The sequence below is a fragment of the Tursiops truncatus genome, chromosome 8, assembly GCF_011762595.2.
Source record: "Tursiops truncatus isolate mTurTru1 chromosome 8, mTurTru1.mat.Y, whole genome shotgun sequence".
Lineage (NCBI taxonomy): Eukaryota > Metazoa > Chordata > Mammalia > Artiodactyla > Delphinidae > Tursiops > Tursiops truncatus.
This window is the reverse complement of record NC_047041.1, coordinates 103,990,141-104,009,158: the sequence shown is the minus strand read 5'-3', so window position 1 is coordinate 104,009,158 and position 19,018 is coordinate 103,990,141. Positions and strand designations below refer to the sequence as shown.

The window sequence follows — 19,018 nt, the reverse complement described above, 5'->3', positions numbered from 1 at the left end:
CTCTACGGCGCCTTCCTGCCTCTGCCACGGCTCAGAACCCAGGCCCGGTGGGTGGGTGGGCAGCCCTCACCAACTAACAGGGCCTGGAGGTCAGGACAGGGCTGGGCCTTGTATGAACGTACACGTGCCCCTGGCAGACGCTAAGCCCAGAAGGGCGGGGGCCGAACTCCAGGAATGGGGCCTCTCCCGGCCCCAGGACCTTTCTCCCTGAAGTCTTGCTAGAGAGTCAGACCTCTTCTCCTTTCTGCCACTCCAGCCCCCGGGCAGCGTCCAGGCACAACCTGCCCACGCCCTGACCACCTCGCTTCTGTGCTAGTGGTTCTGTGCTGCTGGTGGGGAAAAGGCCCACATACCCACAAGCAGAAGCCTCAGGCCCTCGACCACTTTCCTCCTCCCTCCTTTGGTATTTAATTACTGAAGGGGCCACGGAGCCCACTGCAGGGGTGGGGTGATGCGCCTCTGCTATCCCCACGCCCCTAAAACGGCATATCCGGGCCCCCCCCCCGTGGTGACCAAAAGCCTCCTTCTTCCTGGGTGTCCCATAAAGGCAGGAAGTCAAGGGTCCCCAAACATCACAGATTTCCACCCTGAAACTGCCTGGGGCAAGGGCTCTAGCCATTCTCCTTTGACACCTGCTGGTCAACAGAGTCATAGAATCGTGATTCGGGGAGTGAAGTCCCGTACCTACCAGGCAGCTTCTAGGCGGCTGGACAAAGAAACAACACTTGTTCCCCCGTCCCCCAATGGGACGTGAGGGAGGGGAGAGCCACGGGCAGGACAGAGCTCTCCACGTTTTCATACTTCTTGTCACCGCTGTCTCTACAGACGTGAGCAAGTGGGGAAACACACTCTTAGGTACACACGGGATACACACGGTCAAACTTGGAAAGCCAGAGCCAGCCTCAGGGAGGCCAGGGACCGCCACCCATGAGCCGTGGGACCTCGGTCTGCGGTGGCTCCGCGTCGCACACACTACAGTCAGGGCGCAGGGCGGCCACTGAAAGAGGGACATTCTCGGGAAGAGCCAGTACCAGCACTGCTCATCAGGGCAATGACTGTCATTTCTTGACGACCTACTATGCTCAGTGGGCCCTGGGCTGAGAGCTCCACGTGCGAATCTCATTTAATCTTCAGGACAGGGCTCTGCAGTACAGACTGTCAGCGGCCGTGGTGGACACCAGTGCTTACAAATGGCGTTCCTCGTCCAAGGGGGACGGGCCTGGCTGGAGCCCCAGTCATCTTCAGGCACAGTGGTTTTCTGTTTCCCTGGAAGCTCAGGCCTCTGACCTCTGTGCTTCCCATCAGCAAAGCACTGGGAGTTGGGGTTCTGGGGTGATGCATGAAGTAGACAGGGCAAGCCCATCGCCGCCCAAGGACGCCCTGGACCGGCCTTGTTGGATTACACAGTCAATAGAGACCAAAGGAGAGGACAGCCCGGTTTTAGGCTGTAGATGTCTGGAATGGATTGGGGGATGGGAAGGCATGCGTGTTCAACAGACGGCACAGTGAACAGCCTGGAAGCTGATACCTCTTCTGTCTCTTCTTCCATCCTAATAAGAGGAAATGGAATGCCTCTCTGGCATCCGCCCAGCTTTCCTGAGTATCCTGCCAGTATGGTTTTGAGATAACTTGGGGTTTATATTGCATGCCAGAATTTTGCAGCCCAAGATCTTTTCTGCACAGCTTGGTTCAGAACCCTCAGACAAGAAGAGTCCTCTGTCTAGGGAACCAAAGGCTTCCTTTAGAAGGCGAGACAGAGGGATGGGTCCATTTAGGGTCCAGTCTCTCAGTGCTTGGGAGGAAGCTCCAGCCCAAGGAAGTGTGCCCTTAAGCAGGTTGGCTACAAGGCTGGGGAGCTCTGCATATGTGTTGCAGAATCTTCCAGAACCAGGACAACTGAGAACATGAGTACAAAAATATTACATTCTCAGCCAGTGGGGGCTGGAGAGTAGCCAGGAGGGGTTTGGAGAAAACAACAGGACACAGTTCACAAAATTAAAACTCATGGAAAACTCTGCTTCAGTGAGTCAGAATGCCAGCGCCAAGTTTCCTGGCAACTCAGAAGAAGCCTTCCCTAATCAGGCAGATTTTTTTTTTAAATCTTTGTAATTGATTTAATGGCGGTCTAATTGATATACAGTAAGATACATCCATTTAATATGTAGCTCAATGATCTTTGACACATGTGTATATGCTCATGTCATCACCAAATCAATACACAGAATGCTTCCAACCCCCAGAGAAGAACATTTCCATCACCTCCCCCAAAGTTTCCTAACGCATCCAGCCAGTCCTTCCGCCTCTGCCCCCACCCTGAGGCAACCACTCATCTCTGCTTTATGCCAGTCTAAATTCTAGATTACAGATTAGTTTCACAAGCAGATTTTTTTATCAGCCAGGACTTTTGGTGACAAGTCACAGAAACCCCAGTTGAATCTAGTTTTGGTGGAGGGGTGGCTGGTGTAGGTGGAGTGTATGCATGTGTTTGAGGGAATTCACTGACTCACATACCAGGAAAGTTCCAGCGAGCGTGGACTACTCTTCATTGCGGTGTGTGGGCTTCTCATTGCAGTGGCTTCTCTTGCTGTGGAGCACAGGCTCTAGGCACATGGGCTTCAGTAGTTGTGGCACGTGGGCTCAGTAGTTGTGGTTCGAGGGCTCTAGAGCGCAGGCTCAGTAGTTGTGGCGCACGGACTTAGTTGCTCCGTGGCATGTGGGATCTTCCCGGACCAGGGATGGAACCCGTGTCCCTTGCATTGGCAGGCGGATTCTTAACCACTGCGCCACCAGGGAAGCCCCCAGAAGTGATTTTCAATTCAGACATAGCTGGATCTGGGCCCCGAATGATGTTCCCTCAGTTACTTTTCTTTTCTCCGTTTCTCATCTCTGCTTTTATCTGCACTGCCTTTATTCCCAGTGAATCAACTCAACAGCAGGTGACTAGCAGTTCCTGGTTTATATTCGACAAATTCAGCAATCCCAGCAGAAAGAGAGCATCCCTTTCCTGATAATTCTGGCAGAGGCCCCAACCATCACGCTCACTGGCCAGGCCCCAGGCACCAGCCCTCTCCTGGAGCGGGGGGCAGACTGGGGAGGAAGGAGGATGCCCACCTCACCAAAACCCAACAGGCTTAGAGCAGGGAAGATCTGGAGGCTGATACCCCAGCACCGAGCCCAGGATCTGTGGGCCATTTGCATCTCTCTCCATCAGATCCAGAGGCACTTCCCAATCCTAGCGACGGGTACCATCCCTCCAACCCAAATGAAGATGGCCACTCTCAAGACACACAATTCACAGTGGACAGGAGAAAGGAAATAACTATGATCTTTTTTTAATCCCATTTGGAAAAGGAGAGAACAGAAACGGCACACAATGGTAGCGGTCCATAGCATATTCTACGCCGGGCAGGAAGTAGTAAGGACTGGCAACGAGGCAGGTTCTTGATTGGCCAATAAGCATGGTCGCCAGAATCCAAGTTGGCCCCCAACAGTCCACCTCCTGTATCCACAGACTTGTGTAGTCCCAGCTCCGTGAGTGTGGGCTGGACCAGGTAACTTGCTTCTAACCAACAGAATGGAGCAAAGATGATTAGGCTCCATGAGACTGTGACTCCCAACTTGTGAACAGACGCTACCCCGAGCTGGCTTTGAGGAAGGAAGCTGCTGTGTTGCAAGCTGCCTTACTGGGGAGAGCCCGACAGCAAGGGGCTGAGGGTAGCTTCTGACCGACAGCCGGCAACACGCTGAGGCCTTCAGTGCAACAGTCCGCAAGGAACTTCATCCCGCCAACACCTGTGGAAGTCTGGAAGCAGGTAAGACGCCTCCAGAGACCACTTCCTGTTGGTCCCACAGGACGAGCCGTTGCCGCCAGCTCTGGGCAGTGCTGCCCTCTGGACGCCTTCGTGGTGCTTGGTTTCTTTGCTTTCGGTCAGTTCCGTGAGCTGTTAACCAAGCCCAGATTCCTTGCTGAGTCACTCTCCTTGAATCTAAATTCAGGCCCGTGGAATTCTAGCCCTTGGGCACAGTTCTGGGCTCAGTCATCCCTCTGGCCTCAGCTGAATGACCTCTGTGAGACCTCAGAGCCCTGAAAACGGGCGCGCTGGGAGTAGGCAGCAGAGCTGACCTGCCTCCCGGGCAGAGAGTGGGGCTTCCTCGTGGTCATCCCACCGGGACACTCAGGTCCCCTGAGGAGACTGCCCAGGTCTCCAGCTAACAGGTGGCAGAACTCGGACTTGAAACAAGGTCCTGGAGGCCAGACCCGGTGCTCCCTCCCCCCAAGCCTTCCCCAAGCAGAGCGCTGGGAGAGGACATCAGCCAGAGCGCCTCCACGTGGACGTACTGGCCTCTCTCAGCCCACAAGGGCCCCCATTCCCTCCAGAGCCCCACGCTACCCCCCACCGATGGGGCCGCTGATGCTCTGAGGTCGCCTCGGCCGTCCCAGTCGGCCTTCAGGAGGGGGGGCATTGTCAGGAGGGCGTAGGAGAGGGGTGACCCTCCCATCGCTCCTCGTGGGTGTCCAGTCTCATGCTCCATTCCCCTGCAGCCCAGCCGTCCCCCAGGCGGGGAGCTGGGGAGGCCACGCCTGGCCAGGCCCATTAGCCCCCAGCTGGCTCCTCTGCAGGCCTCCCAGGGGGTGAGGCCCATGCCATTCGTGCATCTATACCTCAAGCTCCCCTTCCCGCTTCTCAGAGGGAACCGGGGGAAGGTTCTCTGGGGGCCCCAGGGACCGGGCGCCTCTGAGGCCAGGGTGGGGGGCAGCAGAAGACAGTTCAGAGCATCCCTGCTGAGCCGGGACGGGGGCAGGAGAGACTTGGGGCCTCGGGGCAAAGGGGTGCTGCCGAGATCCGAGCCCCAGAGCGAGGAGGGGGCTGCCACCTTCCCTGAAGGACTGAGCGTCATGTCGGGGAACCAGGGGAGCAGCCCCTGGTTTCTACTCTCCGGGTGGAAGCAGGAGGCCACGCCAGTGACAGGGGATCCCCTGCTAGCCCCAGGTAAGCGTGCAGCCCTGCCAGGTGCAGCTGGATGACGTGGGCAAGTGTTTCAGCTTCTCCAAGACCTCATCTCCTAAAAAAACGAACTAGTGAAGACTACCTTTGAAGTATTTAAAGGGGTGACGAGGGCTTACCACCCTCTGGGGTGCCTGCCACTTGGAGAGCCGCCAGCAATGGTGACAGCAGAGCCAGGACAAAGGTGAGACAGGCAGGTACCATGGGGAAGACGATTTAAGGAGAAGACCTACAATTCGTTTTTGAAGAATCAGCTTATGAAACAACCAGGTGATTTATTCTCATTTATGTAAAAAAAATGTATATGGAAATGCACAGAAAAAAACCTTCAAGGATGTTATCACACAGTAAATGGTGATACCCAGGGCAAAACCTTCTTTCTTCTTTACCATTTGAATCTTTAAAAATAAGACTGTTGGGGCTTCCCTGGTGGCGCAGTGGTTGAGAGTCCGCCTGCCGACGCAGGGGACGCGGGTTCGTGCCCCGGTCCGGGAAGATCCCACGTGCCGCGGAGTGGCTGGGCCCGTGAGCCATGGCCGCTGAGCCTGCGCGTCCGGAGCCTGTGCTCCGCAACGGGAGAGGCCACAACAGTGAGAGGCCTGCGTACTGCAAAAAAAATAAAATAAAAAATAAGACTGTTTGGGTATCTAATCTATGTAAATTTTGTATAGGCGTAAAGTACAAGAAGAAGTGGACGGCAGCATAAGAGTAGTGGGAAATAACACATTTCCGTAAGTCTTTCGTGGAATAGATAAAAATTCACACAAGCCTTTCGAGGACAGGAAGATGAACGCTAACTCGTAGATCCTATATTTTAAACCATCAACAAGCCGCGAGTGAGCATTTACTCCTGCAGGGACTGTGCTGGGGACCAGGGGGCCGTGGAGAGGGATCAAGTTGGACTCAGGCCGGCCTGGGGGGCAGACACGTCAGCTGAACTAGTGTGTAAGGGAAGGAGGGCGAGGGTGTCTGGGGAGCCCACAGCATAGCACTGAGTCTAGGGGCCACTCCACATTTATTGAGTGCCCACCGTGTGCCGGGACCTGACTCAGGGGTAACCAAGATACAGACTCCCCCTGCTGTACAGGGGACCTCACTTCCGTGAAGCCAGGCATCAACAGCAAGCCGTGTACATATTGTTTACTTTTATTTGGAAGTATTCATCATTCATTATTTCCTTTCATGGGTGCATTTGTCTGCTCAGCTGCCATAACAAAATACCTCAAACAGAGGGCATTGAAAAAGCAGACATTTATTTTCTAACAGTTGTGGAGGCTGGAAGCCTGAGATCAAGATGCCAGACAATTCTGTGCCAAGTGATGGCTCTCTTCTTGGCTTGCAGACCGCCGCCTTCTCACTGTCTTCACATGACAGAGGGGTGGGGGACAGGGAGGTGGGGAGAGAGAGAGAGAGAGAGAGAGAGCGCTCTGGCATCTCTTCTTAAAAGGACACCACTCCTACTGGATTAGGGCCCCACCCTTATGACCTCATTTAATCTTAATTATCTCCCTAAAGGCCCTGCTCCCAATACAGTCACATTGGGGATTAGGGTTTCAACAGATGAATTTGGGGGGTGACACCATTCAGCCCTCTTTTTTTCCCTCAGTCCCAATATTTGATCTCCCTTTTATTTTCGCTGATAGAGAAGATACCTTAAAAAGAGCAGCTGCATCTTCCCACCTCGTGTCCTGCACCCATGGCTGGACTCTCCGCTCCCCTCTGGGCTGACACCCCAGCTCCTAGCCGGGCCAATCCCTGGGCTGTACCCGGTCCTATGGGCTCTCACCTCCCCCAGGACCCCTTCCTGCAGCTTTCCTGATCATCAGCTTCCCCCTGTCTGCTGAATCACACCCATCTGCATACAAACAGGCAATAACATCCTTCTTTTAAAATAAGTAAAACCAGGGACTTCCCTGGCGGTCCAGTGGTTAAGACTCTGTGCTTCCACTGCAGGGGTACGGGTTCAATCCCTGGTCGGGGAATTAAGATCCCACATGCCGTGCGGCGCAGCCAAAATAATAATAATAAAATAAAGTGAGTAAAGCCTCTGCCTCCGAATCTCATTTCTCTGCCCTCCCCACCCACCTACCCATTACGTCAAATCCCTTCAAAAAGCCACCCGCACTCCCTGACTCCACCGCTGGCCCCTCAGTGCGTTCAGGGGGTCTCTGCTGCTGATTGCCGCCCCCTTGGAGGGGTCTTCTGGAACCACCAGCCCCTCCCACCCCTGCCCACTCTACCCCTTCCTCCTGCTCTGTTATCTGTGAGAGTCCTATGAACACTCCTGCATAACCGCGGTCACAGTCTCTGTGACAGTTACCGCGTCAGAAGCTGTGTTCTTGCTGACCGACCACTTCCCCTCAGAACCTCAACCCCAGGAGAGAAGCAAGTGTCTGTCTTCTTGTCACTAGCACCCCCAGGACCTGGAGTAGCTTTGGCTCCATCTACCCTCAGTCAGCGTTTGCAGGGTGGATACCTGACGAATGCTAGGAAGAAGCAGGCAGGGGCAGGTGGGGTGGGAGGTGTCGGCCCGTGTGCATCTCCCCCCTCCCCACTCAGCAGGGGCAGGACCCTGTCCTCCCCTCCTGGGAGAGCGGCCCAGCCCAGCTCACTCTGTGTGGCTTGAGTGGATGTGTGTTCACGGAGCCCTGTGGGCAGCAGCCCAGCAGCAGTGGCCTAGGATGGTGGAGGGGTCCCGCTGGCTGGAGAGAGGCCGGGGGAGTGACCGTCTGAGCCCTGGGAGGAGGCTCCTTCGATCCTTCAGGGCACCCCCTCCACCTGGCCTCTCCCAGCTGCCCTCGGACCTCAGTACCTCCCAGCCCCACCCAGCCTCCGAATCCCCACTTTGTTAGTTACCCCCCATCCCCAGTCCATCTCCGTACCCGGCGGCCGGTGTAACTGTCTAACTGTGTATTCCCTACCTCCTGCCAACTGTGAGTTCCGTGAGGACGGGCTCTGTCCATCAGAGTCATTGTTGTACATGTGTTCTGTGTGTGCACGTGTACACGTATATCCATGTCTGGGCATGTTGTGTGTGTGCACATGTACCATGTGTGTATAGTATTGCTGTGATTATATGTGTATTTGTATGTTGTCTGTATGTCTATATGCTATTACATGTGTTTGCTATATGTTTATCTATATGTATATGTATATGTCGTATGTTTATATTGATATATATATATGACACGTGCTGTGTGTGCTGTATGTAGGTACACGTATATGTATATATGCTATTATGTATGTGTATGTGTTCTCTCTATATAGAACTATGTAACTGGCACATAGTATAAATTTGTTAAATATTATTTAAACTTGTGTTGAACCTAAAGGACAGACTTCTGACTGTAGCCACAAGGCACCTTTGGAGGTTGGTATCTGTGTGACATGGTACCACGCTCTCACGGTGGCTACAAAGACATGTGGGAGAAAACAATCTCCTCCCACCCACCCACATAGAATCCAGAGCTGAAAGATGGAAGACGGGAAGGGAAATCTCCAGGTGCCCCAGGAAACTTGCAACTAGAGCTGCTGCCAACGGCCCAAGGTACATCAGACAGGTAGAGGCTCCAGTGGGCAGGAGCTAGGTGGGGCTGGGGCGAGGAAGGGGAGAGGGGCTGAGAGGTAGCCTTGGGGCAAAATAAGGAGAGAGCTTGATCGGGGGAACTCCATGAGGCCAGAACCTGGGAGGACCCCACTGCTTAAAGAAAGCAATGTCCACCCCAATGTCTTTAGGACCTTCTGCCTGCCTTAGGGAGAAGGGGAAGGGAAGGGGGCTGGGTGGAGGGTGAGTGGAGTTGGACACCAATTCGAGTAATCAAAGCCCCAAATTTGTACCATTCACAGGTGTAGAATCTGAATTTACACCAAATCTCCAAGCCAAGAAATTCAGGGGCTTCCCAGGTGACGCAGTGGTTAAGAATCCGCCTGCCAATGCAGGGGACACGGGTTCGAATCCTGGTCCAGGAAGATCCCACATGCCGCCAAGCAACTAAGCCCGTGCACCACAATTACTGAAGCCCTGCGCTCTAGAGCCCGCGAGCCACAACTACTGAAGCCCGCACGCCTAGAGCCTCTGTTCTGCAACAAGAGAAGCCACCGCAATGAGAAGCCCGCGCACCGCAACCAAGGGTACCCCCGCTCGCCACAACTAGAGAAAGCCCGCCTGCAGCAATGAAGACCCAATGCAGCCAAAAATTGTTTTAATTAAAAATTAAAAAAAAAAGAAATTCAACAAAATCCAAGTCTTGGACCAGTGAAATCCTTTGAAATCCCAAAAGAAGTCAATGCCAAATGTATGAGTAGCAAAACTTTGGCAACCTAGTGGGTCTCGCATAAGAAGAAGTAACGTTATTCCTGTAGAAGACAGTCTCGTATTTGCAAAGCACATGGGGAATGAATAGGGAGATTAGGAAACATTAATTAAAAATTGATATCAGATCAAATAAACTTTAAGGCTAAAAAAGTATTAAAGATGAGGAAGGTCACTACATAAAAGGTACAATTCACCAGATCATATAATATTCTTGGACTTGTATACACTTAACAAAGTTTCAAAATAGGTGAAGGAAAGAGAAAAATGACAAACTACAATCATAATTGGTTAATATTTGTAAAAGACAAAAAATTAATCAGGATACAGATCATTTAAACAATGCAATTTTAAAAGCTTAATCAAATAAGTTAATAAAGTAAACAGAGGGACTTCCCTGGAGGTCCAGTGGTTGGGACTTGGCCTTCCAATGCAGGAGATGTGGATTGGATCCCTGGTCAGGGAGCTAAGATCCCACATGCCTCGTGGCCAAAAAAACAAATTCAATAAAGACTTTAAATAAATAAATAAATATGCAGAAATTGGCCATCTCTTATGCTACCAAGTGAGTCTCACAAGTACCAAAAAATTGACCACATTATCTGACCACAACACAATATTAGAAACCAATAATGAGAAGACAGCCAAAGCATGTATTGTAAAATGTATTTCTAAATAATTTATGGAAATTTAAAATTCAAATTTTAAATGTTTTAAATGGTTTTAATTTGTAAAATTTTAGATATCAAAAACAATGAAGACACTACATATCAAAACTCATGAAACATCTAAGGAAATACTTAGTAGCATATTGATAGCCCTAAATACCTATTAGAAAAAGAACATTTGAAAATTAATTACCAGAGAATTCAACACAAGACGCTGCAAAAAGAATCACAGGGTAAATCCAAAGAAAGCAGAAGAAATAAAAGCATAAACTGAGAAAATGGGAAGCAAGGAAACAACAGAGTTGATTTTTTTAAATAATAGTTCTTGAAAACAAACCTCTGGCAAACTGATAAAGAAAAAAAAAGAGCAAAGTCACAAATTTAAAATGGCAAATAGAATTGAGGTTTTAAAAATTGTAAAAGAATACCATGTAAAGTATTATACCAATAAATGTGGAACCAGAAAGCATGAGCAATTTTCTAGAAAAATAACTTTACTTACTTTAACTCAAGAAGAGAATGAAAATCTAAATAAACCTAAAATATTAAATAAATTGGAGTTTGGGGTTTTTTTTTTCCCAAAGCCATGCGTATCCACTAACACTCACATAAAAATTACCAGACCAGATGGTTTTACCTTCTGCCAAGTGTTCAAAGAAAGATAATCCTTACATGACACAAATTGTTCTAGAGGGTAGAGAAAAAGAACTCTCTCTCCAAGTCATTTTATGAAGCAGTATAACCTTACAGCTTTGAAATGAAAAATACACAAAGATAGCACCAGAAGGGAAAATTATGGACCAATTTCACTTATGAACACAGATGAAAATTTTCTAAATAAAATCAGAACAACAGGAGGTTAAAAAAAGAAAAAGACACAGCAAAGTAGAAATGGTTTATCTTAGAAATATAAGGATGAATGAACACCAGAAAATGTATCAATATATATTCACCACATAAATAGACTAAGGGAGAAAAAAGAGAAAATTATTAAGTAGACACCACAGGAAAAAATCATGATAAATTTCATCATTCATTTATTTAAAAAAACTCTTAAAAAACTAAGAGGGGAACTTTCTCACCTTGATAAAAGATACTACCAAAACCTTAGAGCAAATACCATATCTAATGGAGAAACATTAGACACATTTTCTTTTTAAGATTAGCAGAGAGATAAATGTGCCTGATTCCAGTCATTGTTCAGCATAATGCTAGGTGTTCTGGGCTGTGCTATAAGACATGAAAAAGAAATTAGAGGTATGAGGACAGTTACATAGAAAATCAAAATACTCAACATACAAAGTGATAGAAATGATAAACTAAATGAGGTCATTTGCCTGATTAATAAAAACTACAAAAATCATCAGTGTGTCTCTACACCATCAATAATCAACAGGAAGATATCCTGTAGCCATGACGGAGTAACTGGTACGAGACTAGCCCTCCCAGTGTGAACAACCAAAAAACTAAAGAAAACATAAGAAACAACTGTTTGCAGATATTGGACAAGAGGCATCCCAGGACTACAATCTCTGAGACAAGAGAAATATGAGGTGAGCTCTAGTATCACCCTAGCTTCCTGCTTGGAGCTACTCTCTGGACAGTGGTACAGGAAGTGGGGAAAGCCAGGCAGAGCATGGTGGTCTCCGAGTTAAAGATAAAGAAGTCAGACTTTGGGGAGATTGAAGTGGCTGGAATTTGTGAGATGGAGTACCAGAGAAGGGAGCCAGCTACTCAGAGAAAGAACTGCAAAAATCTGCAGAGGGTCCCCTTGAGTCTTTGGTGGAAAATCAGGCTGGGCATAGAAGGATGAAACTCCATGAAACTGGCAGAGAAAAACTACCTAGTAGCTGTCAGTTAAAAAACCCTGGGGGGTTCACACAAAGCCACATATACTTTATTTTTTCTTTAATATTTATTTATTTGGCTGCACGTAGCCTTAGTTGTGGCACACCGGATCATTGTTGCAGCATGCGGGATCTTTTTTTAGCTGCGGCTTGCAAACTCTTAGTTGCGGCATGTGGTATCTAATTCCCTGACCTGGGATGGAACCCAGGTCCCCTGCATTTGGAGCACAGAGTCTTAGCCACTGGACCACCAGGGAAGTGCCCTGCCACATATACTTTAAAAACAACAACAGTGTGTTGATGTTGTAGGGACAGACAAACCAATGACACAGAATGGAGACTTCAAAAACAGTCCCATGTATAAATGAGAATATCCTAAAAACATACTGTTGAGTAAAAAAAACAAAAACCAAAAAAATAGCACAAATTCTAAATCTCAACATTTATGTAAATTAAAAATACTTTATGGGCAACCACCTGTTTTGAAAGATAATTAAATGTCTAAGGACGTATGTTAAACAGGTTAGAACAGGTGTGGGAAGGGAGGGGAGAAAGAGGATGGAATGAAGCGGGTAACTGAAACCAATAAATGATTTTATTTGATTTTCAGTGGCCTGATGATCCTTGTGCGCCATAAAGTCAGGGTATAACTAAACTGTTCTTCGCACCTGAGGTCCAGTTTAAAAAAATTAATTCACAGGGCTTCCCTGGTGGCGCAGTGGTTGAGAGTCTGCCTGCCGATGCAGGGGACACGGGTTCGTGCCCTGGTCTGGGAAGATCCCACATGCCGTGGAGCGGCTGGGCCTGTGATCCACGGCCGCTGAGCCTGCACGTCCGGAGCCTGTGCTCCGCAACGGGAGAGGCCACAACAGTGAGAGGCCCTCGTACCAAAAAAAAAAAAAAAATTAATTCTCAGAATTTGAAGATTTTGGGACAAAGGGCATCTGTAACAACTTGGCATCTGCAGTGGTGGACCTACTGGCAGATCCAGGCAGGGTGGGAGCCATGGGGAACGGGTCATGGTCTGTTGCAGAAAGAACCCACGTGAGAGTCCTGAAAGAGAAAAATCGGGTGGGGGGCTCCCAGGAGTCCCCCGGGGTCCAAGTGACACAGAATCTCACGCTGGTCTATCTCCCTTCCATAGGATGAACAAGACTCTGAACAGCGGCCAGACCCCGGCAGCAAACTGGAACCGCCCCGGGGTGCATGTGCTGGGCACGGCCCACTGGGTGCTGGCGCCCTGGTCATGTTCACCTGCGTGGGCAGCATCGTGGGCAACGGCCTGGTGGTCTGGCTGCTGGGCTTCCATGGGCAGAGGGGTCCCTACAAAGTCTGCATCCTCCACCTGGCCGTGGCCGACCTCCTCGTCCTCCAGGCTCAGCCTAGAAAGCAACCCACTGGGAGGGGATGGGCCACGCATGGCCCACACGGGCCACGTGGCCGACCCACGAGGTGGTGGCCCAGGTGGCTGGCCTGAGCCTGCTGACGGCCATCAGCACACAGCGCTGCCTCTCTGTCCTCCTCCCCGTCTGGTACAAGTGTCACCGGCCCCGGCACCTGCCAGGCACGGTGTGCGTCCCGCTCTGGGCGCCGTCCCTCCTGCTGAGCACACTGGCCTCGCTCTGCGGCAGCTTCTGGCACCGGGACGAATGGCAGTGCTTCACGGTGGACCTGATCGTCAGCATCTTCATCACGGGGACCTTCACGCCTGCGACGGCCACGGCCAGCCTCACCCTCTGCACGCAGGTGCAAAGATGCTCCCAGCAGCACCGGCCCACGTGGCTGTACACGGCCATCCTGGCCTCCGTCCTGGTGTTCGTCTGCGTCCTGCCCCTCGGCGTCTCCGGGTTCCTCCTCTACTGGCTGGACCTGCCCCAGCGGATGAAGACTCTGTTCAGTCGCTTCGCCCGCCTCTCCCTGTCCGTGAGGAGTAGTGCCAACCCGGTCATCTACCTCCTGGTGGGCAGTCAGGGCGGCTGAGCCTGCGGGAGCCCCTGGGGGCCGTGCTGCGCAGGGCGCTGTGGAAGGAGCCCGAGCTGGAGGAGGGGCAGACGCTCTCCACTGGCACCAACGACGAGGCGGGGGTCTGAGAGCACCGCGCCCTGGACGCCGCCTGCCTGGCTGGCCGGCTGTTGGGAGCCCCGCAGGCTTTGCGTCTCACCCTCTCGGGGTCCCCTTCCTACCTGCCAGGCTCCCCCACTGAATGTCATGTCCCAGATCTCACAGTGCAACTCAGCTGGGAAGATGAAACGTAACTTTTTCGCTTGGGGAGGATGTTCTGGCTAGAGGGCAGATGTTAGCGTTCAGCCCTGGCCTGTTTGATGCTAATTATCTAAATCGTCTCTACAGGTGGGTAGCATGTTTCCCATTTGGGTGGGAAGGGGCGCCCTCCCAGCCTCCTCCCCCTAAGACAGTATCTTAGTACAGGAGGTGGGATGTGGCTTGTGTGACCCTGTGGCCCCAGGCTGGTCCTTGGGCATGTGCTGGTAGCAGCTGGCCGCAGGGTGGTGCCCCTGGTCCACCTTCCACCAGGTGTCTGGCTGACCCCCTCCACCCCTGCAGGCTGCAGCCAGTCTACTGTGTTGCCACTGCTGACCCGGCTCCCGCTGGCCGCGGGTCATGAGATGGCCTTGTCCTCCATGTGGCCCCTGGGCGGCACCTGACCCCTGGCCTTTGCCTTCGGGTCGCCTTGCACCCACGGCAGGTCTGATTGCTTTCCCCCAGGAGGCCACACTGCAGCCGGAGAGCCCCTGGCCGACCCCTCTGGAGAGGGACAGTTGTTGAGGGGACGGTGCCCCAGGAGGCGGGGGCAGCCTGGAGGCAGCTTCATCCCAGAGACCCACGTGACTAGCAGAACGAGAGTCTGTGCTCCAAATGATTGCCCCCCACCAGGGTCTCCCTCAGCTTGCCCCAAACACTTCTCCCTTTCCCGTGCCAAAGTGCAAAGAGGGAAAATTGGGGGCGATGCCCTTCTCCCCACCCTCCCTCTTTTCTTCCCACCAGCTCCTGGGTCCAGGACAAGAGTGGATGCATCACACCCTTTGCTACCGTCCAGTGTCCAGCCTCGTGCCTGGGGGCTTGGGTGCAAAGGGGGCGTCATGGGAGGTCCATGATGGGAAAGCATAGAGAGGAGGGGGGAGGAAAGACAGGAAGTGGAAAGGGCAGTTCCCAGGACCCCAGCCCCACCCGCACAGCGGCATCTTGTCGTGTGATCCTATTCTGTGTATCAGTAGCGGAAGAATACTTCATTCCTTCTCTTGGCATCCTTCCGAAGCAGTTCCCAAGCTCCTCCTGAAACATGGAGGCTTCGAGCCAGATGGGGCGAAGGTCAGAGCTTCAGAAAGGAAGAGAAAAGCTCGATGATAATCTATAAAAAGTACAGTATCGCAGCAAATCTCTGAGTCTAGAACTGGGAGTCCTGGGAACTAGTGTGTGTGGAGCTGGGGCCCATCGTCCTCGCCTCTGCTGCCCGCCCCACCCCTGCCCCCGCCAACCCCTGTCCTGGCCTCCCCGTGGCATTCACTGAACTGAGCTGAGGACTGCGCGGCCCCTGGAAGCAGGTGTGCTCTGAGTGCCCTCTGTTCCCTGGGCCACCTGCTTTCTCAGCTCAGACCCCCAGGTCTGCGTGTCCCAGGGAGGCGTGAGAGGTGGAGGCTCTTTATCAGTCATCCCAGGCACCTTACGGAGCACCCAGCACCAGTTTGGACCTCGCATGCCATAAGCACTAATAAGCGCTCATTTGCTTAATAAGAATAACTGACACCTGTGTAGTGCTGCATAGCAGCGGGGCTCAGAGAGGCCAATGTTTTGTCCAGCGTCACACAGCTAGCGAACAGAAAGGCTATGATTTAACCCTTATCTTTTGACCACAAGCCCCATCCATGCTCCACAGCCTCCTCTAACCTGGACAGGTACAAAGTGGCCCATCTGAAGCAGATGGTCAGTGACGAGGGAAACCTCACCTCTTGGGGGTAAGTGAGGTGAGGCCCGTCACAGGGCCCCTCAGCTGCATGTGGAAGGACAGGAGCCCTAGAAATTGTTCACACAGTTTTGTTTGTTTGTTTGTTCATTTTTGGCTGCCCCGTGCGGCATGTGGGATCTTAGCTCTCCGACCAGAGGTTGAACCTGCGCGCCCTGCGTTGGAAGGTGGAGTCTTAACCACTGGACTGCCAGGGAAGTCCCCACACAGTTATGTTTTGGTAACATTTACTATATTCTCCATCAGGCCACGTGACGCTGGCGTGTCCAGGGGATCCGGCTAAGGGAAGGTGGAGTTGGTGGCACCTGCAGTGTGGGCTTCGTGGGGAACATTTATGTGATTCACAGCCCCCATTTCTGTGTGTAGCTGTGATCAAGGCAAACCATCTCGGCAAAGGAATGCCTTTCAGGGGTGTTCCCACCACCCACTGTGCCAACTCGCCCGGCATCGTGGAGAAAAATGCAGGCCCAGAGTTGTAAGGAAATCGGAACATCTCCAGAATTGAGTGGGGAGTGGGCAGTGGAGAAGAAATAGGTTTGAAATGTACATAACCGGAAGCTAGTCTGTGGGGAGATTCCGTTCTCACGGATGCCTAGTCGGAACAGTTCTCATCTGTAAGAAATATGCTTGAATTGCCGCATGTATAACCGTAAAACACGCTATACCTTTTTTTTCTACAGGAGACGTGCAAACATGCAATTTATCAGACATCCTGTCCTTGTAGGCGTAATCCTGACTGGCAAAATGTCTGGGTGAAGTTGCATGTGTTATGCATCTCCGCTATTGCTATTGTTAAATAAATCTCATCATTGAGGAGAAACCAAGTTCTCTTTCTACTTTCTCTATAGAAACACTACAAAATGTGCAAAAACAAGAACTTGGGGTCACAGGGTTGGGGTGGGAGGTGCAGCTGGCCTCTGTCACACGTGGGCGGTGCAGGCTCGTCAAGTCACTAAGTCTCTCTGATTCTCCCTGTTCGCATCTGTGAAGTGGGGACAATACTCGTCCCCGTCTCCTGGGTTCACAGAGCGTTCAATGAGTTGATCGTGCTGCGCTTAGCTGTACGTGGCCCACAGCAAGGACTCCGTAAGTGCTGACAAGGATTCAGCGAGTGCTTACTATTTGCATGCGCCGGATCTTTGGGAGGACTGGGGAGGGAGGCACCCAGCCTCTGGCCCCCTTTCCTAGGACCCCGCAATTTACTACTGTCCCTCTTTGCAGGACAACTTGGTTAATCAAGGAGACCTCCACTCCAGAGACCATAGGGGTCCCCTGAGTCTCTCCTATCAGGTCCTCACCATCGCAGAACATCTAAGGGCTGATCTAGGACCTACACTGGCCAGGTCCCTCTCTCCCAGGATGCTGAATCATGAAGTGGGCAGGAGAAGCATCTGGAAGTCATCCATTCCCACAGCGGCAACCTGACACTTAACTCAGATCTCGTCCCGATGCCTGTTCTGTTTTCAAGCTGGTTCTCCAGTCTGGGTGTTGATTGCCCAAGCTCTCCGTTCTCTTTCCAGATGATGTCCTTTATTACTTGACCACAAGAGGTTTTTGTTGCCTGCACCAAGGAACACTAACTTACACAAGAACTCCTATCAGAAATGCAACGGGTCTTCCAGTTAATAACGCAGGGCTCTGAGAACTGAGACCTGGCTGAGGGCGCAAGGCTGGTAAAGCGTGAGCCCCAAAACTCCCCGCCGCGTGGGCTCCCCGTAAGTCCCTGGAGGCGGCCCTGCGCTGTGTCCATGAGGTCATATGTTCGTGGAATTTGCAAGGTGATGTATTTTAACCAGGTCTGGTTACCCCTGATGCCCTATTCCTCACCAACTTCCCTTGTCACTATCCCCTTCATGGCAGTGACGTTGGCGTGGCCACGGAGGGACATTTGGGGGAGGCTGAGTCGGAGATAGCTTCAGTTTGGGTTTAGTGACAGATATTTACGTAGTTCACACTCACTTCTATGTAACGATGGTTCCCAAGTCTGATTAATGGTTTTACCAGTGTCAGGACACAAAGGATCTGGGTGGTGGAGGAGAAATGTACAAGCCAGGAGCCAGGCTATGGGAGAGCCTTCCAATCACCAGATTCATAGCGTTTTAAATGGAGGAATCCGTTCTCCGGGATGCTAAGCTGTAACAAACAATTATGATGCAGCCTGGATCCCATCAGAGAAAAAGCTGTGGCCCACACTGCTGTCGACCTCTGCAGTGTTTCCAGTGGTCATAGGTGTTCCTTCCGAGTTCATCTCGTAATTGGAATATTTTAACACACAGCCCAGCCTGGCTTCTCCTCTTAAAGAGCTATCATAACGAGTGAGTAGCCCATCACAAGCCTTATGTTCAAGCCTTATGTCACGGGGACGGTGCCATTTTCAAGACTCCAAAATATATTTTTGAAAAACCGGCTGACGTGGAAGAAAAACAGAAACTGTAAATAACAAAAAAAGATTGTTCAAATGTGGAAAGATATTTTGGAACGTTTCCAAAAATAGTGAAAAATTATATAAACTCTTGGCTTAAATAGATATGAAAATGACCTTCTCTTGTTATCTTTTTGTTTGTTTGTAAAAGAAGTAAAAGTTCAGATTAAAATGAATGAACTATGGTAAAAAAGGGATAAAGATAACGAAGTCGATAGAAGTTAGTTTGAAACTGAGAGCTGAATGGTAGCCAAAAGTAATTCCCCAAGAGGAAATCATTTTAGGATAGAAGAAATGAATGAGCTCTTGGATCCTGATAATCTGATCGATGAAGAGAAACGTGTCTTAAGAACACATTGGGGGGCTTCCCTGGTGGCGCAGTGGTTAAGAATCTGTCTGCCAATGCAGGGGACACGGGTTCGAGCCCTGGTCCGGGAAGATCCCACATGCCACGGAGCAACTAAGTCTGTGCTACGGAGTCTGTGCTACCACAGCTACGGAGCCTGCGCTCTACAGCCCGCAGTCACAGCTACTGAGTCCGCGTGCCACAACTACTGAAGCCCGTGGGCCTAGAGCCCGTACTCCGCAACACGAGAAGCCACCGCAACGAGGAGCCTGCGCACCACAACGAAGAGCAGCCCCTGCTCGCCGCAACTGGAGAAAGCCCGCGCACAGCAACAAAGACCCAACGCAGCCTAAATAAATAAATAAATAAACGAATTAGTTAAATTAAAATTTTTAAATGTATAGGACATTACCAATAATGAATTGTGGAGCTAAGAAA

At 51.1% G+C, this 19,018-nt stretch overlaps 1 protein-coding gene across 1 annotated transcript; it reads left to right on the top strand.

Annotated features, from left to right (window-relative positions):
- Positions 1-13,093: 13,093 nt before the first annotated feature.
- On the top strand, positions 13,094-13,813 carry MRGPRD (MAS related GPR family member D). Its single transcript, XM_073809452.1, has one exon. It carries the CDS (start codon positions 13,241-13,243, stop codon positions 13,811-13,813), a length of 573 nt encoding a protein of 190 aa, XP_073665553.1. The 5' UTR covers positions 13,094-13,240.
- The last annotated feature ends 5,205 nt before the right edge of the window (positions 13,814-19,018 follow it).

Coding starts and splice junctions, on each gene's coding strand:
- MRGPRD (XM_073809452.1), top strand. CDS start 13,241: ATGGGCCACGCATGGCCCACACGGGCCACGTGGCCGACCCACGAGGTG.